The 26,333-nt window shown below is 43.3% G+C and overlaps 1 protein-coding gene across 2 annotated transcripts in view; it reads right to left on the bottom strand.

Annotated features, from left to right (window-relative positions):
• SSR1 (signal sequence receptor subunit 1) overlaps positions 1-8,130 on the bottom strand; it is a 40,276-nt gene extending 32,146 nt beyond the window's left edge. For both annotated transcript variants that reach the window (XM_070405777.1, XM_070405778.1), the window contains exons 1-2: positions 7,972-8,130; positions 5,207-5,319 (exon numbers count right to left, since the gene is read on the bottom strand). In XM_070405777.1, coding sequence (XP_070261878.1) covers positions 5,207-5,319; positions 7,972-8,050 — 192 coding nt within the window. In that variant the 5' untranslated portion in view covers positions 8,051-8,130. The remainder of the gene's footprint in view (positions 1-5,206; positions 5,320-7,971) is intronic.
• Between the last annotated feature and the right edge of the window lie 18,203 nt (positions 8,131-26,333).

Below are 26,333 nucleotides of genomic sequence, written 5' to 3'. Positions count from 1 at the left end.
AGTCAAAATAAAAAATTCTAGACAGTGTATCTTGAACAGAAATGTGCATACCAAATCCCCTGGGATTTTGCAGATCTGATTCAGATCTCAAGTGAAGCTTAAAATTCTATTTCTAATAAGCACTCAGGAAATGCTGATATTGCTGGTACTCAAACCACACTTTGAATTGCAAGGTTTTAGAGTGTGGGCTGGTATACTTTTTCGGTAAAGGACCAGGTATCAAATTTTTGGCTTTGAAAATTATAAGGTCCTTATTGCCAACTACTCAACTCTGTGGCTGCTTTCTATGTGGCTACCCTGTAAAAGCAGACACAGACAACACACAAAAGATGGGCAAAGCTGGACCTGGGGTGCAGCCACATTTTGCTAACCCTGTTCTAGAACACCTTATTAGCCTACAAAAACTTCCATCTTGATTAACAGAACAGGACAGAAAAACTGTATCATTTACTGTTTCAAGAAGATGCTGGTAAAGAAAATTTTCCTGTGAGAATTTATCATATAACCGGAAAAAAATGATAAAAAAAGTGACCAGATCATATTTCATATTGAGGTAATGGAGATGCCCTAAAACTTGATTAAAGCTGCACAATTTGGTGCATGTATTAAAAATCATTAAATTGTATGCTTAAAACAGATGAGTATATGATAAATCATATATATATATATGTGTGTGTGCACATGTGTGTGTATATATATAATATGCAGTGTCCCCTCGGGAGTTCGACCAGGAGGCCTGGAGTTTGATTGCTCGCTATGATGTGTGCCGACCGCCAGGTGGCGGTGCGGAATGAAGGAAGGCCCCCGGCCAGCAGCTGGAAGGCCCTGATCAGTTCTGATTGCCGGCCAGGCCTAGGGACCCTACCTGTGCACAAATTTCATGCACCGGGCCTCTAGTATCTCAATAAAGCTGTTTAAAAAATGTGAACAAAATTTAGTTTAAAACTTTAAACCTCAGTGCAGCATTTCTAGACCAAAGACAGGAAGGCAGGAACCATAAGCTGTAGTATAAAGAGGAAAGTGTAGACTTGAGAAATAGTAAAGAGAAACCATTCCTAAGATTTGATTAATGAGTTGTGCAATAAAAAAGAAAAGTAGCAAGGCACAAGCTTGAATCACTGGAACCATTATCAAAACAAGAAATAGTTTATGAAGGTAGGATGGACAGTGTATGCTGAATTCGTTTGGACATACAAAATTTGAGCATCCAGATGGTGCTATACTGCAAAGCGCTGACAATACAGGTATAAAGCTCAGTAACTGTAAAGTAGATGGCTAGAAATTAGATCTGAAAGTCATCAATATAAGCTGGTGGTGGCTAAAACCATGGGTTTCATCAACATTAAGGGGGTGAGTAGAGGGAGGAGAGAGAAGGTAAGAGAGACCAAGCAGCAGCAGCTGGGCAGGGAAACTAAGAAGGTGCAATAAAAGCCAAAATGAAGGGACTCAAGAAAGGGGTAACAGGCCCTGGCAGGTTTGGTTCAGTACATAGAGCTTCGGTCTGTGGACCAAAGAGAACTGAGTTCAATTCAGTCAAGGGCAGGCTCCTGCACGGCCGGCCCTGGTCTGGGTGTGTGCAGGAGGCAACCAGTTGATGTGTTTCTCTCACATCGATACTTCTCTTTGTCTTTCCCTTGCTCTAAAAATCAATGTAAAAATATCCTCAAGGGAGGGAGGAAGGAGTAATGGGCCAATGCTAAAAATGGTTCAAACAGAAAAACAATGGCAAACGGGCCTGGAATTTGGCAATTAGGTCACTGATGACTTAGCAAGAACATTTTTAGCAGACACAGGTGACCAAACAACTTAGAGAAAAAAGTGAAATGAGCAGAAGAGAAAAACTGTACGGTTTACTGTTTCAAGAAGCATGCTGGTAAAGAAAATGTAGAAAGGATAGATGAATAATATACTTAGAAGTAGGAAGTGGAATATTTGATAGAGCCCATACTTCATGGCCTTTACTTTCTGACACTGAAGGCAACATTGCTAGTAAGACAGAAGAGGACTAATTTTGAATTTGAAAGTGATAAATGTTTGGAATGTTAGTTGTGAAGAACTGGAAAGTAGATGGAAGTAAAGGTAAACAATTCATTGATCTTATAGCCAATTAGCTTATTATAAGATGTATATTGCTTCGTATCTGCTACCTGGTTATACTCTAGAACAGCGGTCGCCAACCGGTGGTCCTCAGGGTCTGAAAGGTTGGCGACCGCTGCTCTAGAATAGTTTGGCTATTACAGACTATCTGCAGGAGAGTCAAGAAACTGATAGTACTGTGGAGATGCCCTCTGCACCTGGAGGGCAGGCATGCAAGAAACTTTTCACTAGCCGAACCGGTTTGGCTCAGTGGATAGAGCGTCAGCCTGCGGACTCAAGGGTCCCGGGTTTGATTCCGGTCAAAGGCATGTACCCTGGTTGCGGGCACATCCCCAGTGGGGGGCATGCAGGAGGCAGCTGATCGATCTCTCTCATTGATGTTTCTAACTCTCTATCCCTCTCCCTTCTTCTCTGTAAAAAAATCAATAAATTAAAAAAAAAAAAAGAAACTTTTCACTACATACCTTGCACCTTTTAAGCTCTAATCCACTTGAAAATAATATCTATTTTAAATAATAATACTAATATTTTGTTAGTGTTACTACTTTAGTGCTTGTTTCAATAAATATCAAAACAAAAACTGCTATCAGTTCTCTTAAGAAAAATACTTTCAAAGAATGATGACATTCTACATTGCAACCCTTGGTTTTAGAGACTAAAGGACAATCGAGGGGGCAGAAAAACCCAAGGTGACTTTAAAAAAGAGTTTACACTGAAAAATTTTAAACCAATTACTTGTATCTAAACTGGGTGTTGGTAGCTCAAATCTTAGGGAAATCTCCTTTCTGTCCTTTGACTACAGACATAGTCCCAGTATCAAAGGATCCTCCCATATCCATCAATTCTTTGATGTCTAAGGCAGCTGTGTTTAAGTTGATAAGACAAATCTTGGGTAAGAACAATAACAGGAGAAATTCTATGGCCCTCAGTTCTGGAGGTAACTTTTGTAGCAGCTCTTGCCTTACAGGCCTATCTTTTTTATTTATTTTTTTATATATTTTATTGATTTTTTACAGAGAGGAAGGGAGAGGGATAGAGAGTTAGAAACATTTGCCCTAACCACTTTCTGATTTGAGAAAAGCAACACAGAAAAAGGTACTAACACTTCTGAATTAACTGGCCAGAGTAAAGAGTGGACCATTTGAGTTACTCTCTCAATTATAATACTCAAGGCAAGGGAGATGATCAAGGGATAGAAAAGTTCTGGCTAACCTGAAACTATAACAAAGATCCAACAGTTTCCTCTGCTACTCTTTCCACAATAAATACATTCCAGTGCTAGAGATCTGAAGTAATTTCAGAAAAGTGGTTATAACAATACTAGAGGCCCGATGCACGAAATTCGCGCAAGAGTAGGCCTTCCTTCCCCTGGCTGCTGGCACTGGCTTCCCTCTGGCACCCGGGACCCAGTCTTTCTTCTGGCTACCAGCAGGCACCTAGGACCTGGGCTTCCCTAGCAGCCGTGGCTTCGTCCAGAAGGTCGTCTGGTCTAATTAGCATATTACGCTTCTATTATTAGAGATGATCTATCACTAAATTTCTGTGCATGCCCACATTTCAGAGCCCTAAATACCATCTCTAATCCTCATTTTTCTGGATGGATTCTCTTCGGATGTTCATTCCAAGTTATCTTACCACAGCAACACTTTTAGAAGAGTGAAGTTTTTGTTACCATCACTGATGGAGGAATGTATTTATCTAGTTAAAGTAATGCATCGAATGAACTGCGTTGAAGGTGCAGAGCTCTAATATAAACCCTTAACGTATGGCTATGCATACATGTGAAAAGCTTGACACAAGGTAATCAGTAAAAGTAGTTTTATTAAAGGAGGGGGAATTAGAAAAGCACAAAAATTAGTAGGGGTATTCTATTCAAGTGAAACAGTAGGTGCAAATGCATAGAAATGGTCATTTAAACATCAACAAAATAGCAAGCAGATTAGCTTAGTTGGAAAGCATACTCCATAAAAATGAGGACAAAAAAAGGGAGCAGTATCTATATACAAGGCCAATTATTTTGATGTTGACATAATAGAAAAATAGGGACTAGGTTTGATCTCGGAAAAAAAAAATCACAAAATCTAGAATCACAAGTTTCTAGGTTCAGGTATGGCATAATGAAGAGAAAGAAAAAAAATGTGTGGCATAGATTACAGTAGTCCAAGAGAGGAAATGAAATTAGCTAAAAGCATGCTGCGATAATCCTTATTCTGGCCCAATATTTTTACTGTCATACTATTTATACTAATAAAAGGGTAATATGCTAATTAGACTGGGAGACCTTCTGGACAAAGCCATAGTGGCAGGGCTGAGGCAGAGGCGGTTAGGGATGATCAGGTTGGCGGGGGGTGGGGGAGGAGGGGGTGGAGTTGGGGGCTATGAGGCAGGCAGGCAGGCAGGTGAGCGGTTAGGAGCCAGCAGTCCTGGATTGCGAGAGGGATGTCTGACTGCCTGTGGGCCTAAACCGGCAATCGGACATCCCCTGAGGGGTCCCAGATTGGAAAGGGTGCAGGCCCGGCTGAGGGACACCTCCCCCAACCCTGTGCATGAATTTCATGCACCAGGCCACTAGTAATGTTATAATAAAAGTGTCAGAGCTGAATGACTTCTAGAAATCTTCTCTAAGCCCTTTACTCTCACAGAACATACTGTATATACTGTTTATAGTCTGCTCCTTACCCCTGGACACTACTCCAAGAACATGAGCTACATGACAGCAAAGAAAACACCTGGTTTGTTCACCCCAGCATCCAAAACAGTGCCTGGCACATAAATAAATATTTGCTTGTTGAAGGAAAGAAAAAGGAAACTGAGACCCAGAGAGACAAGTTACCCAAGATCAGAAAGCTAAGTAGTATGTATCCCAAATCTATCAACAAATGGTCCACTATATTGTTACTCTAACAGAGTCATGCCCATATGATCTCCCTCCCTATTCCAGAAAATACTAATGATCCATCCCCAATGACTGGCCCCTATTATCCAAACTTCAATTCACACCAACCACCGTAACAAGCCTCTAAAATCAAGAATTTTAAAGGCAAATTTATCTATAAAAAGGATAAATTCTAGGTATATATATATGCATTAAATTTTTTATCACATTTACCAAATCTGTTGGTTCATCTTCTTCCACTTCTGCTTCATCATCTTCATCTTCAATTATTGAATCTTCCACTGTTTCTTCATCTTCTGTAAGATCTTGAGCTGCTGCTACTGAGCCTAACAATAAAATATAAAACAAACAGTTACCTACCCTGGAATACTAATGTTTTTTCATCTCAAGAATAGTGAACAAAAATTTCCCCTTGGAGCAGTTCAATCACGCAGTGTACTTGAATGATTACAATGCATATAAGAATATTCAGCCCTAGCTGGTTTGGCTCAGTGGACAATGCATTGGACTATAGACTGAAGGGTCCTGGGTTTGATTCCAGTCAAGGGCACATGCCAGGGTTGCGGGCTTGATCCCCAGTAGGGGGCATGCAGGAGGCAGCTGATCGATGATTCTCTCTCATCATTGATGTTTCTGGCTCTCTCCCTCTCTCTTCCTCTGTAAAATCAATTAAAAAAAAAAAGAATATTCATATTTTACCTTAGTAGTTTTAACAACTGCATGTTAATTTTAATGGGAAATGCTGCTTAATTTTAAAAAGCACCTAACAGTTGAAAAAATGAACTCCTGAAATTAAAGATGCCTTAAAGTTCAAATAAAGGACTTCAAGCAATTTTGTCAAGCAAATGAAGGAAAATAAGTGTTTCAAAAGAAATCCCAAAATTTAATCTGTCATTATCCATACAAAATAAAACAAAAATACTCACGGCTAGAGAAAAACAGCAATCTAAATATCTAAGCAAGAAACTTTGTTAATAGAGTTGACTAAAACTCAAACTCTTAGAATTTGATAACATGTAATTCCAAGGAACAAAGATCTACATGGCGCTCATGTAAAAACTAGCTGACATAAAACACACTATTTAGTAAAAAACCTATATTGTTAACTTCAGGGTTGAGAGTAGAGAAAGCATGCATTTATTTTTGCGGGTGGCTTCAAACATGTTTTAATATACTTTTTTATTTCCCCTACACTTAATATGAAAATAAAAGTTAGGCATAACTATAATGCCAGGAAAGTATAAATCACAGTTTTATATGCAAAAGTATTCTAAATAAGTCACATTAAATCTATTTCAGGCAAGACCCTCAAAAGAAATTTCAAAGTTCTAGCGACTCTCCCAACATTTCTCAGAAAGAATGATGATGTGGCAGTTCAGGACAGGGAAAAAAATGTGGGAAAGGAAGCATGTGCATATGCTGCAACAGCACACGTTAAGGGCCATGCATTTTAAGTCTTTTCAGTTCTTCTTCCTAAACAAGTCATTTTAAAAAACTAGTTAAAAGACACACACACACACACCTCCACCCCAAAAATAAAGAAAAAATCCTAAAGAAATGAAAAACTAGTAAGAAAAATATCTAGGTCTGACATAATAATTTAAAGTTGTACTTAAACTCAGGATTGAAACATAACAGCTTTTCACCCTACATTTCAGTGGATACTGAAGTATTTTAATGTTACCAGTAACATTTCTATGTCTATAAAATCCAACACTTTTCAGTTTGAAAAATTTTAAAGGAAACATCTTTTGAAAGAAAGACCATTATTCACAAAAAGTGTTTAAAGATACCCCGTTCAGCTTAGATACTAATGTTTCCTTAAAAAAAAAAAAAGTTTAAAACCTGAAAAAATATAGTAAGTAGAATTGGCAATTTTTATTAAGAGAGAGAGAAAGAGAGGAAATCAGCAAGCAAATGGTAAGGGAAAAGAATCCCTCAACCTGCAAATGAATCCCTTAACAGTTTTCATACTTGGCTTTCCATCCACTGAACAGGAACCAGTCACTTCACTTTTTTTCACTTGGAAAGCAGCCTGTGGGCACCTGTCACTATCACGCACTCTGCCTCTCAGCTCGCTTCAGCTGATGGGAGCAGAATCCCAGCTCATCCAGTCAGACTACACTTGACAGAGTACAGAAATCGAAGTTCATGAGAGAATCAGGGCAAGAAGCCAAGTCTACACATTTTTAACGTTCTGCCGTGCGGGTTATTTCCACACCAGCTTAACCGCGGGGAGGAATAAACAAACCTGAATAAAACATGTAAAACTCGAATGAGACTATATTTTTTCCCAGGACACAGTGCCAAGATACAAAAAAAAAATGGTTACAAAAAAAGAAAGGAGAGGAAAAAGGGGCCTAAGCAATAGACAGCTCACGGAGATCCTCCACATCCCCGCCTGGGAGTGCGGGGCTGGGCAATGGGGCGAGACCGGGGAGCTGCTCTGAAACCGGGACCCCCGGCAGCACCCGGGGCCGGGGCTGGCGCCGGGGAAGAGGACCAGGAACGAGCAAAGCGCTCCGAGAGCTCAGGTGCTGAGAAACAGAGGCTTGGGCAAATGAATGAAGGGGACGCCGAGCGGGAAACGAAAGACACGTCAGCCCAGAGCCAGGGCTGGGGGTGGAGCGGCGCCGCGGCGGCCGGGAGACTCAGCCCGGCGGCAGGGCAGGGGCTGCACGCGCTCCCGGCCGGCGGGCCGCGGCCCTCCGCCTCCCCCGGCCCCGGGACCCGCCAGCTCCGACCCCAGCAGCGGGCGCCCGGCACTGCCCCGCGCTCCGCGTGCAGGCGGCAGAGGCCCCACCGCAGACTCGTCCCTGCGGCCCCGACTGCGAGCGGGGGTCCAGGACGAGGTGGAGGGAGGCCGGCGAGCTGGACGCCAGACCCAGGAGTTGCCGCCGCCGCCACCGCCAGCTTTAAACTTGCCGTCCCTGGCGTCTCCTTCCTGGCGAGCCCACCATCCCCTCCCCTCGCCTCACCTCCAGGGCCGCCTCGGAGCAAGAGGGTGGCGGGGAACACGAGCAAGAGAAGCAGAAGCAGGCGAGGGAGGAGCCTCATGGCGCGGTCCGTCCGGTGCCCTGTCGCCGTCCGCGAGAGCTCTCAGGGGCTCTGGCGAAAATGGCGTTACTTTTCATCCGGGCTCCGGGCGGGGAGGGGCGGGGCACGTACCACGCACGGACCTTCGCCACGCCCCTTTCTGTGGCCGAGGAGCGCCGTCCACGTGGCCGCCTCCAGGCACTCGGCAGAGGGGTGCGGGGGGGGGCGGAGCCCTGGAGGTCACGTGGCGGGTTGCTGGGCCTCTGAGATTCCCGGGAGAGCCTGCCTCCCCCTGTGGTGCAGGCTGGCCACCTGCGGGTCCCACCCATGGTGCTTGCCGTGATAGGGTGTTGTTTTTTTAATATATATTTTTAAATATGTTTTTACTAGAGGCCTGGTGCACAAAAATTTGTGCACTGGGGGTGGGGAGGGGGTCCCTCAGCCTGACCTATACCCTCTTGCAGTCTGGGACCCCTTGGAGGATGTCCACCTGCTGGCTTAGGCCCACTCCCTGGGGGATCGGGCCCAAGCTGGCAGTCAGACATCCCTCTAGCAGCCCGGCAGCCCTCGGGGGATGTCCACTTACCAGCAGGGAGCAGGCCTAAGCTGCAGTTGGACATCCTTAGTGCTGCTGAGGAGGTGGGAGAGGCTCCCGCCACCACTGCTGTGCTGGCAGCCATCAGCCTGGCTTGTGGCTGAGCAGAGCTCGCCTTGGGGGAAGCGCACTGACCACCAGGGGACAGCTCCTGCATTGAGCATCTGCCCCCTGGTGGTCAGTGTGTGTCATAGTGACCAGTCTTTCCCAGTCGTTCTGCTGTTAGGGTCAATTTGCATATTACCCATTTATTATATAGGATAGAGGCCTGGTGCACGGGTGGGGGCCGGCTGGTTTTCTCTGAAGGGTGTCCCAGATCAGGGTGGGGTCCCCACTGGGGTGCCTGGCCAGCCTGGGTGAGGGGCTGATGGCTGTTTGCAGGCTGGTCACACCCCCTTAAGGGGGGGTCCCCGCTGGAGTGCCTAGCCAGCCTGGGTGAGGGGCTGATGGCTGTTTGCAGGCTGGTCAAGCCACCCCCAGTGGGGACCCTCACCCAATGGAAGTTTGGCCAGTCTGGGTGAGGGCTGATGGCTGTTTTCAGGCTTGCCACACCCCTTTAGGGTGGGGGTCCCCACTGGGGTGCCTGGCCAGTCTGGGTGAGGGGTTGAGGGCCGTTTTCAGGCTGGCCAAGCCCCCTGGCAACAGAAGCTCCCAGCCTCTCCTTTATTTCTTTTTATTATTATTATTCTGGGATTTATTTACCTTCTATAATTGAAACTTTGTAGTCTTGAGTGGAGCTCAGAGCCGGCCAGGGCGGGCAAGAAGCTTGGCTTCCTCCATCGCCAGGGGCAACCCAAGCCTCCTGCTCGCTCCAGTTCCATGGCCACGGCTGGCTGAAAGCAGGTATCTGAGGTTTATTTATCTTCTATAATTGAAACTTTGTTGCCTTGAGTGGAGCTCAGAGTCAGCCATGGCAGGCGGGAAGCATGGCTTCCTCCATCACTGGGGCAACCAAGCCTCCTGCTTGCTCCAGCTCCGTGGCTGCCGGCTGCCATCTTGATTGGGTTAATTTGTATATAGTTGCTCTGATTGGCTCGTGGGCATGGCTTAAGGCATAGTGAAGGTATGGTCAATTTGCATGTTTGTCTTTTATTAGTGTAGATTGATTTCAAAGAGAAAGGAAGAGGGAGAGAGAGAAACATCAATAATGAGAGAGTCATCGATCAGTTGCCTCCTGCGTGCCCCCTACTGGTGTTGAGCCCACAACCCGGGCCTGTGCCTTTGAAGGGAATCAACCTGGGACCCTTCAGTCCACAGGCCTCCCGCTTTACCTATTGAGCAAACCGGCTAGGGCGCCATAGGTCTTTACACTGTAAACCAGTGGTTCTCAACCTTCCTAATGCCGCGACCCTTTAATACAGTTCCTCATGTTGTGGTGACCCCCAAGCATAAAATTATTTTCGTTGCTACTTCATAACTGTAATTTTGCTACTGTTATGAATCATAATGTAAATATCTGATATGCAGGATGTATTTTCATTGTTACAAATTGAACATAATTAAAGCATAGTGATTAATCACAAAAACAATATGTAATTATATATGTGTTTTCTGATGGTCTTAGGATACCCCTGTGGAAGGGTCATTCAACCCCTAAAAGGGTCGCAACCCACAGGTTGAGAACCACTGCTGTAAACGCTCTACTTATATAAAAACCATGGGTGGTGTTCATCACGACCAGAACAGCGACCAAGCGGAAGGAAGTCAGTCCTGCAGGGGTTGTCTTGGCAGCGGCTGCGCCCTCCCCCAAGCTGTTTCCTGTAAGGGCAGGGTTTGAGGCAGGAACCAGCCCTGGGAGCGTGGAGGCATATCTTTATAAAGTCTGCTGCCCCAGCATAGCCAAGGGTGAACCTGAGTGGGGGCAGCTGAAAGGCTTAGAAAAGACAGACAAGAGAATGAAAGCCGGGTCTCAGTGGGATGCTGCTTCTCTGAGAGACAGCAACCACGCCCACAGTCACGCCTTTATTTTATAGCAGATGCTACGAGGCAAAGTAAGGGCATGACCAAGATGTTTACAACATTCTCCTGGGTTTCAATCCTACTCAACTACATGCACCTGAACTCTATCAAGCCTACATCACTCAGGCACGTGGGGCCACGTGTTCGGACCATAGGTTAAAGCTGTTGGCTATAATTGTGCTGGGAGGGCCCTGCCCTCCAAGCTGGGACTTGCATGTGGCAATGAGAGGACTGTGCCCTCTAATCAGGCCAAGGCTTGAACCTGTCCGAAACACTGTAGTGGCTCCCCACAATAAAGTTTTAATTCTGTTTTTTTGTTACTAATGTTGTGGCCACACCCCATAACAAAGAAACAATTTCCAGAGGATGGGGCCCAGGAATCAGGATTTTAAAAAGATTCCCAGATGATTCTAATGTGCAGCCAAGGTTGATAACTACTGCTATAGATAATATTAAACATATACCTCCACATGCAATTCTTTGTCCAAAAAATGAGCATGTTCAAAAATTAAGAGAAGAAAATTTGGATATACTCGATGGAGATTTTCACACATATTTGAGTGATGATTCCATTGATTCCACAGATGATGCTGAAAAGGAAAATTTTCCCATCGAATTTCTTAATAGTATTACTCCTTCGGGAATGCCATGTCATAAATTAAAATTGAAAGTGGGTGCAATCATCATGCTATTGAGAAATCTCAATAGTAAATGGGGTCTTTGTAATGGTACCAGATTTATTATCAAAAGATTACAACCTATTATTATCGAAGCTGAAGTATTAACAGGACCTGCAGAGGGAGAGGCTGTTGAATCCAAGAATTAATTTGTCCCCATCTGACACTGGCCTCCCATTTAAATTGATTCAACGACGGTTTCCCGTGATGCCAGCATTTGTGATGACTATTGATAAATCACAAGGACAAACTCTAGACAAAGTAGGCATATTCCTACCTGAACCCATTTTTGCACATGGTCAGTTATATGTTGCTTTCTCTCAAGTTTGAAGAGCATGTGATGTTACAGTTAAAGTTCTAAGTACTTGATCACAAAGGAAATTAGTCAAGCACTCTGAAAGTGTTTTCACTCTTAATGTGGTGTACAGGGAGATATTAGAATAAGTTTAATCACTTTATCAGTCATTGTTTGCATCACTGTTGTTTTTATATCATGTTTTTGTTGTTTTCATATCATGTTTTTGTCATTTTTATATCATGCCTCTGTGTTGCTATATCCTTTTGTTACTGTTTATTTATTAATAAATTTATATATTATTTTCATATACATTTTACTAATTTCCTTTCGTCTCTCACACTTCTATTATAGAGAAAGGGCAAATAGCAATATTAAAATATCTCTGCTAATTAATTCCCTTTTTAAAAAAATATATTTTATTGATTTTTTACAGAGAGGAAGGGAGAGGGATAGAGAGTTAGAAACATCGATGAGAGAGAACTATCTATCAGCTGCCTTCTGCACACTCCCCACTGGGGATGTGCCCGCAACCAAGGTACATGCCCTTGACCGGAATCGAACCTGGGACCCTTGAGTCTGCATGCTGATGCTCTATCCACTGAGCCAAACTGGTTAGAGCAATTAATTTTCTTTTAATGTGCACAAATTTGTGCACTGGGCTACTAGGATATAATAAAAGCCTAGGTGGCATCATGCCTTCACGTGACGCCCTTGTGCGACATCATCACAAGATGGCCACCACAAGATGGCCACCACAAGATGGCTGGCAGGGGAGAACTGTTGTGGGCTATCAGGCCATCAGGGGAGGGCAGTTGGGGACAAACAGGCCAGCAGGGGAGGGCAGTTGTGGGCAAACAGGTCAGCAGGGGAGGGCAGTGTGGGGTGATCGGGCCAGCAGGGGAGGGCACTTGGGAGCGACCAGGCCTGCAGGGGAGGGCAGTTGGGGGAGATCAGGCTAGCAGGGGAACAGTTAGGGGGCAATCAGGCTGGCAGGCAGGCAGGCGAGTGGTTAGGAGCCAGCAGTCCTGGATCGTGAGAGGGATGTTTGACTGCCAGTTTAAGCCAGAACTGACAGTAGTACATTCCCCGAGGGGTTCCAGATTGGAGAGGGTGCAGGCTGGATCGAGGGACACCTGCCCCTCTGCACAAATTTTGTGCACCGGGCCTCTAGTAGAGATATAAGGAACATGAGCTGTCTGAATGTAGTGTGAAAAGCAAAAATAGGTTTTGGAATAGTTTAAATACAGTTTCTCCCCCCACACACACTTAAAAAAACATAAAAAATATACAGTGGTACATCTTTTTTTCCCTCTCTGCCCATAACCTCACCCACAGTGATAGTTCTTACATTGTTAGGTGGCATTCCAGAGTTATAAATCACCTCGGACAGTGCCTGGAATAGAGAAAGCATTTGGCAAATGTCTGATGGGAGCAGCAACGGCTGCACACTACCCTTCCATTTCCTTTTCATCTGGTTTGGACTTTGGGTTGCCGCCAATGAGTTGGTATTTCATGCAATTAAACAATCTGAATACCAGGTACTGTTGGACTAGACCAGTGTGACATGTTATATAGATGATGAAACAAATTAGCTAACCCTTATTGTGTGCTTGCTATTGACAATTACTGCCCCTTAGAACTGTGCTTTCATGTATCATCTAATTTAATCTCTAAAATCCCTGTGAGGAGATATTGTTTACTGAGCTGAGCAGAAAAACCAAGACACAGAAGATTAGTAATTTAACCAAGGCTTAAAGGCTAGTCCATGGCAGACAGCATGTCTGATTCCCGCCTCCACGCATGCCCCACTGGCCTGGAACATCTTCTCTTCTACTCCTGCATTGGCTGTGCTCAAGGGTCAAGGCCTATGTTTGTCTGCTAACATCACAACCTGACAGGTCTGGGCAAAGCCAACTCTGCGCCACTCCACTCTGCCAGGCCACCACCGATGCTGCTGCCACCCAGGCACCCAGCAGAAGTGGAGGAACTTGCTAAGGAGGCACCCTCCCACCTTGCTGCTGCCTTCACTACTGTGCACAGCTACCAAAACTGTCACTCTGTGCCAACGCCCCAGGACTGCTGGCCTCACTCCAATGTGGCTGGCCCTTGCTGAGTGTACTCTACTGGCACAGAAAGAATCTTTCTCAACTTTGAGGCACTTTCTGTTTCAGACCTGTTCTGCGTTCCCGAGTCTGACAGGTTTTTTGACAAACACATCCTTCTGTTTAACTTGCTGCTCTTTCCCAGCACCAGAAAGAAACCAGTGTGGACTTAAAAAAAAAAAAAAAAAAAAGATGCAGATATTCTTAAGTCACTTCTCTCTGTCACTGGACCAAGCGTCTCTCACAGACTTTTTTCCTCCGAGGACTCATTTCCGGTGAAGATTCTCATTCTTCATGTTAGAGAGACTCCTAGCAGTTCTGTCCCTACAGTTCTTATGACATGCTCAGATATAAAACCTGAGGATAACCCATTTAAGGCTTACACTGGGACTTTCATTCCAATTATGTTATGAGATTGCCACTAATGGATTTTATTGGGGACTTGAATTTTACACAACCAGCTACTAAAGGTACAGCAGGGACAAATAAAAGTGTTCCGACTCTGGCTGTGACTGATGTGATGAGTCTAGGGAAAATAAAAACATACAAACAGAAAACAGAGACCTGTGTAATTGTCCAGTTGGCATAAAAAGTAGTAGTCTACGGATCAGGGAAATAAAATCCTCACCCCGATCTTAGTGCTCACGAATTCTGTATATTTGTGATCTACGTTCCCGCTGCAATCATCAGCTTTCCTGTGGTGCCCACCCAAGAGCTCTCTCTCCTTCAGTTGGTTCAAATCTTTAATTTATGGACTTAAGAGTTCCATCTACTGCCCTGGCCAGTGTGGCTTAGTTGGTTGGGCACCGTCCTGTGCACCAAAAGGTTGCTGGTTTGATTCCCTGTCAGGGCTCAAGACCCAGCCATGGGCTTGATCCACAGTAGTGGGCATGAATGAGGCAGTTGATTGATGTCTTGCTCTTGCATCGATGTTTCTCTCTCCCTTTCCCTTCCTCTCTCTAAAAATCAATACAAATTTTTTTTTTAAAAAAAAGAATTCCATCTACTAATTTATTTAGGTCCTCCCAAATATCCCCCTATGTTCTCTCTCTCTCTGTCACCTCTGCACCTATCATCTTGAAGGTAATTGTTTTCCAGGAATACACCACATTTGGGGTCATTCTCATGCATACAGCTCAGGCAAATCTGCAGTTGATTCTCCACCTTTGTTACTTTGCTCACTTAGAATTTGTTAAAGCAGAACTTTCTTTTCCTTTGATTACTTAAGATTTTCCTCATCATAATTATTAAATGTGCTTAATAGCACTGGTTTTTGTTCTGTTTTATTCCCTCAGATAACGGGGTAGCTAAAGAACTTCCTCATGTCCTTTAACCTTTGCTCAACTGTCACTTGTCAGTGAGGCTTACTCTCACCTCCCAATTTTAAAGTATAGTCCTCCTCCCGCCCCCTCCCTGTGCCCCCTGCGCTCTCTCCCTCCTCCCTCCATTCCCTTCATTCTAGTCTCCTTTTGTTTTCATAGTATTTGTTATCTTCTAACACAACATATAGTTTATTATGTCTCTTGTCAACATCTTGAGGTCAGGCATCTTTGTGCCTTTGAGTCAATGTCATAGAACAGTGCCTGACACCCAGGGGTAACTCAGAAAATATTTATTTAATTTGTTGTGTTGTAACAAGTGACATTTTTCCTCCACAGATTTGCAACCTAATTTCAATTGTGGACCAGATAAGAAAGGGAAATTGTCAAGTAAAAAAGTTGCACTTATTATATGAAAGCAAAGATTTATATGTTCTTTCACCTAGCAAGGGCTTAAAAAAAAAAAAAAAAAAGAACTAGGTTTGGCGTACTATACTATACCCCTGACAGAAAAATTTCTTTTGTGATCCTCATGAAAAGGGGGCAGGATGGGAAAAAGAAACAAAAAATAAGGAAGGCTTTCAAAGGAATTCTGGCTTTTCAACCCAACTATTCCCATCTGATCCTCTTTCTTCATAATTCATAGACCTCCCTCCAATTCTCCCCAATGCATCTTTCATTGAAAAGAACAGACAAAATTATAAGCACCTGATCACTCCCCATAAACTCTACCAGTTACCTCCATCTGTGGCCTGTCTTCCTTGCTGTTATAATAAAAAATGTTTATAGGCCTATCGAAGGCCATCTGTCATTTGTGGTTTGAATCCCATTTCCTGCTCAAAACATGTGATTTGGAAAGTAGTCCTCTATTCTCTACCTCTTAATAAATTTCTACTTCTCCAATTCACTGCTCCCATCAACATACAAATAAACTATAATATTGTCCATCTTAAAAAGCGAAATTCTCCTGTGGCCTCTGTTCCCGTTCAGCAACAGCCTCATTTCTCTGCTCTTGGACACAGTGCAGCTTCACTTCTCTGCCTATTCCAATTGGGCTTTTATTTTCACCCCTGAACTAAAACATCCCCATCTTGCTAACTCCAAAGTCATCATCTGAGCCTTCCCTCTCCAACCCTTCCCTTAACACTTGTTTCTCTAGGCACAATGACAGCCATACCTTCCTAGTTTCCTTTCACCCCCCTGGCCCCTCCTTGTCTCTTCCTGGCCCCGAAATATGGGCCTGTTAGAATACATATAGTAGTAAGGCTGGAAACTAACTAGTATACCTCTATGAGAGGGCCTGGAGGTCACTCTGTTACCAAAGTGATAAGGAATGCACCCGTGAGGGGGACTCCAGGCTCGCTGAGACCAGTGGTCAGCTATCCTCCATAGACTAGGGCCGAGGGTAAGAAATGCTGTTATGGAACAGGCTGAGAGCAATGGGGATGAGAGAAGGCCAGTGGTGCAACTTAACCATCAGAGACAAGGTGGGCACAATTGTCACCATGAGCTGCAAAGTCAGAATAGGGAAGAAGTGATGGGGATGGGCAGGAGGACTAACCTGTAGAAAGCTATGGGTGACGGGCTCTCAACTTATTGCTTATTTATATAACTAAGTAAATCAAGAAAGATCAGGAGGCTGAGGGCAGTCACTCCAATAAAAAGTCATGATCTGTTTCTCAGCTGGGCCTGAACCAGTTCTTGATCCAAGAACCCAGTAACTGAAGAGAAGCCAGCCTCTGTGATAAGGTGCCCTGGAACACCGCAGCAGATCTCATTCAGTAAACACCCCAGGAGCCACTGGACACTGACTCACAGTGATTATGCATCGAGGAAGGGAATACCCAGAGTTTTAGAAGATTGTTGGACAGAAGGTCTGAACTGACATTATATCCATGACCCCACATACCAACATGGCCCCTTCTAGAGTAGAGCATGTGGGAGCCAGGTCCATTAGCCAGGTCCTGAAGGTGGGCCCTTCAGGTTCTCAGACCTACCCACATCTGGTCCCTGAAAGTACAGATGGAATGCTGTTTGAAAGGACCCTCACACTCGTTCCTAGTAAGAGCTATTAAGAGTATGAATGGCCAAGTAAAAGCTTCTGAAATTGACACTACCACTCCTCTTCCCCAGCTGAAATAGTAAATTAAAAACACAACTACACCCCAGGGCAATGGTAGAGCCGTGTGTCACTCTCAAGGGGTGGTGGACTCTGTCAAGCTCTGGTTTAACTTGCCAGCTGGCCTCTATAAGAACGAGATGGCTCATGGCAGAGGACAGGGTGATTCCAAAGCTTTACCAAGTGGTCGCCTCAGTGCCTCCTCCTCAAATGCAGCAGCAGATCCCAGTTTGCCCTACAAACCACCCCCTGCATGTTCCCTGGAACAAGACTGACCAGAATCCTGGAGATATTTGGGGTGGAAGCAGTGATTGATTGTAAACAGGTTAGAGGAAATGTTGAGGGTGGAAGTGATGAAAATACTCTAGAACATGATATATCTAAAAAGAGGTAATATGCAAATTAGGCAGGGACACCATAACAGTCACGATCAGACAGGAGGAGGTAGTGCGTGCAGGTGAGGCCTGGAGCGGAGATGAACACAGAGGCAGGGGGGCTGGCCTGAACCGCAGCGCCATAGCTCGGGCAGCCCCCCCCCCCCCCCACCTTCCTGCCCCAAGCCAGAGCAGACACAGACAGGGACAGGGGGGCCGGCCTGAGCCACTGCGCTGCAGCCCAGAGAGGAGAGGGCAGGCAGAGAGTAAAACGTTGACAGCAAGTCCTTTCAGTATAATCGGGGCATTAGAGGCCCACAGAATGATCATTTCCTTTTCTATGAAACACATAACTCTGACACACTTTTTACAATTAAATAAGTTCCATATATTTTGACATTTTACAGCCCTGGAAAGTTACATATAATGATCAGCAAAGTGAGAAGATGAAGAGAATTTTTAGGCTTTTAAAGATGTAACTAATTTCTGTCTAGAAGACAAACCATTTGAAAAATGATGGTTTTATTGTCCTATAGGACATTAGCCAGATTATATCTAATTTAACGGTTTTACTTCAGGCTTTCATTTTTGGCAATCTCCTTTGAACAGCATTATCATCCTGCCAGTCCCTTCACTGAGTTAAACAGAACTTTTGCATCTGCTATTATGTACTTGAATAAGAATTATATATTTAACACATGCAAAAGTTTGTTTTGACACAATAAAACAGAAGATCATTTGATTCTTCCCTGGAACACAGAAAAGCACAAACTTGAATCATTGGTGTGGTTTAGGCTAATTTTCCAAGTATTGTTAATAAAATTCATGTAGGGATTTTCACAGAGCCAAGAATTCTCTCTTTCAGGTCTACATATTCAGCATCTCCAAGAAGGAAGCCTGTTATTCTGTGTTTTGTTTTTTTAATACTCACCAGAGGATATTTTTTTCACTGCCTTTTAGAGAGAGTGGACAGGAGGGAGAGGGAGAGGGAGAGGGAGAGGGAGAGGGAGAGGGAGAGGGAGAGGGCCCTCTCGCGGCCGAAGGCAGGCCCTCGCCAGCAGTCCCACCTCTGCACCTGAGCTGCAGAGGAAACACCTTTTCTGACTGCTCATTGGCTAAGCTCCCAGTACGCCACTCACAATGTTCTTGGTAACTTGCCTAATAAAAATCCAAGAAGGTGATCTAGGGTTTTTCCACCTCACTCCTGGAGGATAAAATGAAGGTCCACTGCTGGAGGGGCTAAGAAATGTCATATCCTGCCCTAGCTGGTTTGGCTCAGTGAATAGAGCCTCAGCCTGCCGACCACAGGGTCTGGGTTCAATTCTGGTCAAGGGCATGTACCTAGGTTGCAGGCTCCTCCCTGGCTGGGGCCCAGGTCAGGGCTCATGCAGGAGACAACCAATCGAAATGTCCCTCTGACATTGATGTTTCTCTCTGTCTTTCCCTCTCTCTTCCACACTCTCTAAAAATTAATGGAAAAATATCCTCAGGTGAGGGTAAAAAAGAAAGAAAGAAATGTCATATCTTATGAAAGGGACATCTTGAAAATTCCTAAAGAAAGTTGTCATTTTTTCGTAGTGAACAGACTGGAGTCCGTGTTAATGAAAACACCTTGGCAGCTGCAGTGGCCAGCAGTGGCAGCAGCAGGGGAGTGATGGGGGCGGCGCCTTCCCCTGATCAGCCAGGTTGCCTCCTGCAAAGAGAGGCCTACTGACGGCTTAGGCCCGTGTGGACTGGGCCTAAGCCGTCAGTAGGACATCCCCTGAGGGCTCCCAGACTGTGAGGGGGGCAGGGGGGGCTGAGGGACACCCCCCAGGGCATGAATTTTATGCACTGGGCCTCTAGTATGACTATAAATTTGCTGAAATCATTGACTTGTACACTTATAATAGGTGAATTTTATGGTATATAAGTCATCCTTTGATAAAGGGATGAGTATATAAAAAGATCTATCAATTATAGTAATTCCTCATGTGTTTAATGTACTGTAGTTTTTAAACCTATTTGTATGAGAATAGAAAATATACATATTGGTCTCTGCCCCAGTTCCTGGCGCAGAGCTCCTGAAATCCTTGGAAATTGCTAAGTGGTGAGAGCACTAGGAGCAACGCTTGTTCTACTGAGGTGACTCTGGGTGGGCTCCTGGATGGGGGCAGCTCATCAGAAAGATCGAACCATGATTAGAAACTTGGACTTTTCAGCCCCACACTCCATTCTCCAGAAAGGGGAGAGGAACTGGAAATGGAGTTAATAATCAACCAGGCCTATGTGATAAAGCCTCCATAAAACCTCAATGGTATGGGATCCGGAGAGCTGCTAGATTGATAAACACATCCAAGTACTGGGACGGTGCTGCACCCCAACACCATGGAGACAGAAGCTCCTGTGCCCAGGACCCTCCCAGACCTCACCCTGTGTATCTCCTCATTTGGTTGCTCCTCTGTTTTCTTTTTTTTTATTTTTTTTTTATTTTTCGCTTAAAGTATTACAAAGGGTATTACATAAGTGTCCTTTTTTCCCCCCCGCCCTTGACAAGCCTCCTCTGTTTTCTTTACTAAACTGGTGAACATAAGTGTTTCCCTGAGTCCTGGGAACCACTGTAGCAAAATGATCAAACCTGAAGAGGGGGTTGTTGGGAACCTCTGATTTATAGTCCATCAGTCAGAAGCACAGTGACAGCCTAGGCTTGGGATCGGTGCTTGAAGTGTGGCGAGGACAGTCTTGTGGCACTGAGCTTGATCTGTGGGATCTGACACTCCTTCGGGTTGATAGTGTTAGAAGTCAGTTACATTGTAGGACAGCCAGCTGATGTGACAGAATTGCTTGGTGGGGGAAGACACCCCCCACCCCCGCAATGAAAGTGATGTCAAGTGTTGTGAACCTGGTAAGAGAGTGACATTGAAGGAGAAACTGCAGGGAAATAAGAGAGTTTTGCCTAAACACCATTCTTCTAGCACCAAAGCTCTCTGATTAGGGATGTTCAAATTCTCTAGTCCAAACTGAAGCACAGGAAAGCATCAGTGGAGTAATTTCACCATTTCAATGATGAGATCTTGAAGATTCTCTTTTCAGAACATCTTTTGACCTTGGCCTCGTTTACTATAAGAATCCTCAACTGTATTTTCAGCATGTCATGCTAAAGTAAAAAAAAAAAAAAAATGTTTTTCATGCAAGCTTGGCCTTGCTAAATACAGGAAGATCTTCATCCAGTTTCACAACTTACCCCTGAAAGAGATACAATCATGAATTCATATTAATTCCCAGAGTGCTTTGTATATTTCAGACTGGATCTGCTAGATTTGACTATATATGCCACTGACTCACACTGAGTTGTGTCTTTATAGGCAAATGTTATAATCTATTAAAGAGAGGCATAAAAATATTTACATTGACAGTAACACAGTCCTATAATTGCTCTTAAAATAGTATTTCTATGAACTCAGCTAGTATGAAGGAGCCAGGCCTTGAACTTAAATCTCATGATGCCATGTTGAGTGCTATTTGCTGTAATATACTATCTCCCAAGTGCTATACTTTAGGGAAGAGTGTGCTAAGAACCATTAGAAAGTCAGAGATATAATAGAGGAGATAGGTGTTACTTTCAGATAAAAATGAAGGTGACATTTAAATTAGGCCTTAAAGGATACAAATGTTTTAAATTGAGGAACTGGGTGGTGGAACTGGAGAAGGGAGGAAGTTTAGTTAAGTTAGGACAGAGAAGGGCATGCTCAGAAAAGGAAACAGTATGGGCCAAGGCATACAAGTAGCCTGGGGCCAGAGCATGTATGGCAGGACTACAAAATGAGAACTTGAAACCCTATCCATAAAATATAATTAATATAATATATATTCTGTGAACTGTTATACAGCTTTTAAAATGAGAGTGGCCTATTGAGACTGCCACTGTGAAAACATGTTTGTCAGAAATGCTGTGAGTTGAGCTAGCCACTTGATGAAGATAATATGTGAAAGTGCTTTGTAAACTGAAAAGAGCAATCTTTCAGAAGGTATAATGGGGAGTGAAGAGAGAGGACCCATAACAGCTTTAGAGGAGAAGAGGGTTCAGTAAGAATTTAGGCTGGGTAAGAATTCAGTTAAGAGTCATAAACTGAAGGTGTAAGAGAGTAAAAATTATTGATGGACCAGGTCCTCCAGAATATGCTTTGGGTCAGAATTGAGGGAACAAGGGACGAAAGGGAAGGAAAGAAAGTGAATAAAAATACAGAACTTGTGAGGCGGGGAGGACATTGTAACTCCTTGTAGTATCCTGTGGAGAAAACCAAAGCTTTGCTCTGTGAAGGCAGAAGTTGAGGCTACTTCAAACCTTTGCCTCTCCCCTCAAGCCTCCTACAGCTGGAAGAGAGTGAGCTCCCTCCACTTACATCCCAGCTCCCAGCTGCCCAACGTGCCTGTCCTGATCTTTCTTCAGCCTCAGGGGACGATGTGTCCCCGCTCCTATGCTGAGCCTAGTCCCTCTTTCCTCCTCTGAGAACTTGATTCATCAATTTTGCCTAATTTCTCCTTTATCTTCAATCCCTTCCCAGACCATTGGATCCTTCTCAACATATGTTTAAGTACTTACGAAATATCTCCACAACGTTTCACAGCAGCCTTACATGCCACCTACCTTTCTTTGTAGCATATCTTCCTCTGTCCTTCTTGTATTCTCTCCTTCAGTTAAGATGCCCACCACCCAGCTAGAGCCCTGCTAGGCTTCCCAGACTCCTCTCTCTCCACTCCCAGAGCTACCCAATTCCCAAATCATTTTCATTTTACCTTTGAAATCACTATCATTTTCATTTTACCTTTGAAATCACTTTGTATCCATACCTTTCTCATTATTTCCACTGACACTATTTTAGCTCCTGGACTCAGTTTTTCTTGCCTGGAGCACTACAGCAGCATCTTAACTGGTACTTCTGATTCTAGCATCACCCACCATCAACCTACCCTTCATATCATTATTAGGGTGATCTTTCAAAAATGTATGTCTGATCATATCACTCCTGTGCTTAAAATCCTTCAGAGAAAAAGAAGAAAAAAATAAATAAGTAAAAATAAAAATAAATAAAATAAAATAAAATCTTTCAGAGCTTCTCATAATGATGAAGTCGAAATTTCTTAGTATGTATATAACATGATCATCTTATCTCCTGTCCTAGAAAGAACATGGGTGTTAGATAGTACTTGTGGTCCAGGGATTGTAACAGGGTGTCTCAGGCCTCTGTGCTCTGAGTGTGCTCTTTCTTTCCTCTTCTATCTAAGGAATATCCAGGCAGCTATATTGATCTGGCTCAAGTGACACTCTTTCTGTAAAATCTTCCCTGAGGTTTTCTCACACAGTCCAGGTCCATTTCATCTATGCTTTTAGAGCACCTGCGGTGGTTACACCGACACCATTCTAGAACAGAGTTGATTTATCTATCTTTCCCGACAGATTATGTAGTCCTTGGTGATCTTTGCTTGATTTTTCTTTGTACCCTTGGCATCTAACACAGAGGCTGTCACATAGTTTATTGACAGTCACTAAATGTTTACTGAATTTGACTCTGCATCCTTGAACCATGCACCAAAGGAGGCACATTCATGTTGAGACAACCTGTAGGTAAAAGATCATAAATGTGTAATAGACACATGGCAAATGTAGTACTTAGGCACACAGTCCTGTATGTAGATAACCTGTGTTAATCTTTTCATTCCAACTGCTTCATCACATTGGTGTGCAGGTTCCAGGTGCTGCATTAGCCATCTTTATCTTTTTTTAAAAGAAATTACACAGTTTTATAATTTTCTCCATTGCTACTTCATTTACTAAAAATAATTTCACAATACAGTAAACCCTCGATTTAACAGACTTTGGGTTTAACAGACAAAATTTCCACATGTCATATATGAAAATTAATACCCTATTAATCTGAAAATTTTTTTTTAGATTTTCTTTTTTTTTATTCTTTTTAAAAAAATATTATAATAAGTATTACAAAGGGTATTACATATGTGTCCTTCCCCCATCCCCCGCCCTTGACAATCCCCTGCCCTCCCTTACCCCCCAGTGTCTTATGTCCATTAGTTATGCTTATATGCATGCATACAAGTCCTTCGGTTGATCTCTTACTCCCCTCCCTTCTGCCCCCCAACCCTCTCTGGCCTTCCCACTGCAGTTTGACAATCAGTTTGAGGCAGCTGTGCCTCTGTATCTATTATTGTTCAAAAGTTTGTAATGGTCTTTATTATCCATGAATGAGTGAGATCATGTGGTATTTTTCCTTCATTGAATGGCTTATTTCACTTAGCATAATGCTCTCCACTTCCATCCATGCTGTTGCAAATGGTAAGAGTTCCTTCTTTTTTACAGCAGCATAGTATTCCATCGTGTAGATGTACCACAGTTTTCTAATCCATTCATATACTGATGGGCACTTAGGCTGTTTCCAGATCTTAGCTATGGTGAATTGTGCTGCTATGAACATATGGGTGCACATATCCTTTCTGATTGGTGTTTCTGGTTTCTTGGGATATATTCCTAGAAGTGGGATCACAGGGTCAAATGGGAGTTCCATTTCCAGCTTTTTGAGGAACCTCCATACTGTCTTCCATAGTGGCTGCACCAGTCTGCATTCCCACCAGCAGTGCACGAGCGTTCCTTTTTCTCCACATCCTCTCCAGCACTTGTCGTTTGTTGATTTGTTGATGATAGCCATTCTGACAGGTGTGAGATGGTACCTCATTGTTGTTTTGATTTGCATCTCTCGGATGATTAGTGACTTTGAGCATGTTTTCATATGTCTCTTGGCTTTCTGAATGTCCTCTTTTGAAAGGTGTCTATTTAGATCCTTTGCCCATTTTTTGATTGGATTGTTTATCTTCTTTTTGTTAAGTTGTATGAGTTCCCTATAAATTTTGGAGATTAGGCCCTTATCAGATATGACGTTGGTAAATATGTTTTCCCATGCAGTGGGTTTGCTTGTTGTTTTGTTGATGGTTTCTTTTGCTGTGCAGAAGCTTTTTATTTTGATGTAGTCCCATTTGTTCATTTTCTCTTTAGTTTCAACTGCCCTAGGAGCTGTATCAGTGAAGAAATTGCTTTGGCATATGTCTGAGATTTTGTTGCCTTTGGATTCTTCTAGAATTTTTATGGTTTCCTGTCTTACATTTAAGTCCTTTATCCATTTTGAGTTTATTCTTGTGTATGGTGTAAGTTGGTGGTCTAGTTTCATTTTCTTGCATATATCTGTCCAATTTTCCCAACACCATTTATTGAAGAGACTATCTTGGCTCCATTGTATGTTCTTGCTTCCTTTGTCAAATATTAATTGAGCATATTGGGTTGGGCTAATTTCTGGACCCTCTATTCTATTCCACTGATCTATATGTCTGTTCTTGTGCCAGTACCAGGCAGTTTTGAGAACAGTGGCTTTGTAATACAGCTTGATATCTGGCATTGAGATCCCACCTACTTTGTTCTTTCTCAGGATCGCCGCAGCTATTCGGGGTCTTTTTTTATTCCAGATGAATTTTTGGAGAGTTCGTTCTAGATCTTTGAAGTAGGCCATTGGTATTTTAATGGGAAGTGCGTTGAATTTATAGATTGCTTTGGGTAGTATGGACATTTTGATGATGTTGATTCTACCAATCCAAGAACATGGTATGTTCTTCCATCTCTTTATGTCTTCCTCTATCTCTTTTTTCAACATCCTGTAGTTTTCTGAGTAGAGGTCTTTTACCTCTTTAGTTAAGTTTATTCCTAGGTATATTAATTTTTTTGGTGCGATGGTAAATGGGATTGTTTTTATAATCTCTCTTTCTGCAAGTTCACTATTGGTGTATAGAAATGCCTCAGATTTCTTGGGGCACATGCAGAACAAGAATAAAGAGGCGTCTGATAAACCATCTTAGAGAGACTATGCCTTTGAAATATCAAGATTCTACCAAGGGGTCTGCCAGCCGGTCTGTGTTGGCCGTTCCAGATCTAGCCGTCTTCATCTTAACATTTGTCCTTCTATAATATTTTAATTTTCCCTAGAGGCTACCATAAAACATGATGATGATGATGATGATGATATCATTGTGAAACTTGAGTCACTTCCAAAGCTGTCCATGTTTGATTTTCTGAAACTAAACAGTCATGCTTGTGAACTCTCTGTGCATTTCTGATGTTTTGTCTTAAATTTGATGGCAACTTTTTGAATTTGAAAAATTAACAAATTTTATATTTCAAAATTCATATAAGACCTGTCCTAAAGAATCCCCCCCCCCCCCCAAATAACAATAATAACAACTTTTCTTTATTCAGCACCTCCTACAGGGCCAGATATATATTTTCCTCTTGTGCTTACCTGGTTAATTGAAGTGCAAAACTAATTTCAGTGAGATAAAATAATTTCTTCCCTTTTCACTCAAGTTGATTTTTACAGAGAGAGGAAGGAAGAGGGAGAGAGAGAAACATCAATGTGAGAGCAGAACATCGATTGGCTGCCTCTGCACGCACCTTACTAGGCATGGAGCTCGAAACCTAGGCATGTGCCCTGACCAGGAATCAAATCAGCAATCTTTTGATGCATGGGATGACGTCCAACCAACTGAGCCACACCAGCCAGGGCTCAAGATATATTTTTGATTCAACAGTTATACTTCCATCCTAGCTCTGGGATTTACCTAAAGAACAAAGTATATTCTATGTTCACTTATCTTTCTGATACATATCACAAAATCTGCTATCTTTGGTTCCTTTGTTTAAATTCAAAACTAATTCCTCAAAACAATGTTAAGGAGGAAATCATAGCATTAGGTCTCAAAAGATAAGTCCTCTCTTTTCATCTATGGTTTAATTCCAAAGAATTTCAAATAAGTGTCCTTTTAAC

The sequence above is a fragment of the Myotis yumanensis genome, unplaced genomic scaffold, assembly GCF_028538775.1.
Source record: "Myotis yumanensis isolate MYYU_CA2020_CCGP unplaced genomic scaffold, mMyoYum1.0.hap1 SCAF_2, whole genome shotgun sequence".
Taxonomy (NCBI): Eukaryota; Metazoa; Chordata; class Mammalia; order Chiroptera; family Vespertilionidae; genus Myotis; species Myotis yumanensis.
The sequence above is the reverse complement of the archived record's forward strand: the minus strand, read 5'-3'. Positions and strand labels throughout refer to the sequence as shown.